The sequence below is a fragment of the Humulus lupulus genome, chromosome X (genome assembly GCF_963169125.1).
Source record: "Humulus lupulus chromosome X, drHumLupu1.1, whole genome shotgun sequence".
NCBI lineage: Eukaryota > Viridiplantae > Streptophyta > Magnoliopsida > Rosales > Cannabaceae > Humulus > Humulus lupulus.
The window spans coordinates 163,442,215-163,443,318 of NC_084802.1; the positions used below are offsets into that span (position 1 = coordinate 163,442,215).

At 44.8% G+C, this 1,104-nt stretch overlaps 1 protein-coding gene across 1 annotated transcript; it reads right to left on the minus strand.

The window, feature by feature from the left end:
* Positions 1 to 207: 207 nt before the first annotated feature.
* LOC133806419 (major latex allergen Hev b 5-like) lies at positions 208 to 555 on the minus strand. Its single transcript, XM_062244522.1, has one exon. It carries the CDS (start codon positions 553 to 555, stop codon positions 208 to 210), a length of 348 nt encoding a protein of 115 aa, XP_062100506.1.
* Between the last annotated feature and the right edge of the window lie 549 nt (positions 556 to 1,104).

Genomic DNA, 1,104 nt, shown 5'->3' on the forward strand with positions numbered 1-1,104 from the left:
CCAACCTATTTCCTCTAAAGTAAGTAAAACCCCAAAAACACGATGAGGACCAAAAAGGAAATTATGTTCATTAATAAAGTGACGATGCTCATAAAATTGCATATTTTTCTCATTACCATTAAAAAAGAATGTAAGAGAATGAGCTTTGAAAGAGGAACCTGAAGTACAGATGGGGGCACCTTCTTGTTTAGTGCTTTTGGTAGACAATTAAGGAAATGCCAATGGTGTTGTGCCCTTTGGGTCAGATGCAACTGGAGTGGTTTCTGATGGGTCTGCTTCAGATTCAGTCTCCTCCTCCAACTCTTCATGAGGCTCTTCAGGAATTGGCTCGGTTAAGGAGGGGTCCAACTCAGGTAGTGAGTCTTCCGTTTCAGGAGAGACATCCTCCCTGGAGGTGGAAAAAGGTGGGTTGATTTTAGCCTTCAATTTGAATTTGGATAAAGGAGTGGAATTAGAGATGGAGCTAGTACCTTTTGCTGGAGCCACTTTGGTCTTCTTGGATTTCTTTGATCCAGCGGCTTTGGATTTGTGTTTGCCCTTTGCCTTGGGTATCATCACATCGGGGGATAATGATGACTCAGAGTCATGTTCAGATGGATTGGACACGTCTTCGGTGGAGACAGATGGTGTAGGGCTTGGAGTCAAGGCGGGCTTGGTTTTTACTTAACCTTCGAGTGAGGCAAGTGGAACCGCCGAGGCTTGGCTTTGCTGAACATTAAGGTCGGTAAAGGTCACTCCTTTACTCGTAGCCCCAATCAAGGTAGATCCCTCAGGACCCGGAAGAGAAAGGACCTTCTTCCTTACTGTGGTTTCGAGTCGATGGCCTGTAGGAGTCGAGGCAACTGGTATTGACGCTGGAACAGAAGGAGAGGTAGAGGGAACCGTCTCAGGAATTGTCTCCTTCTGAGGCTTCATAGGTTTGGAGGTAGAACCACGGCCTCAGGTCTTCATGGCTACTAGAAGAGAAACAAATGGAGACACACAAAGAATAAAATCCTAAACAACTTGGGGACAAGTGAGCGAGAAAGAAACAAGAAAACACTTAGAGTGAAAAAGCCAATGGGAATCTGAATATATAGAGAATTAGGTGAAGAAATGAGGGAA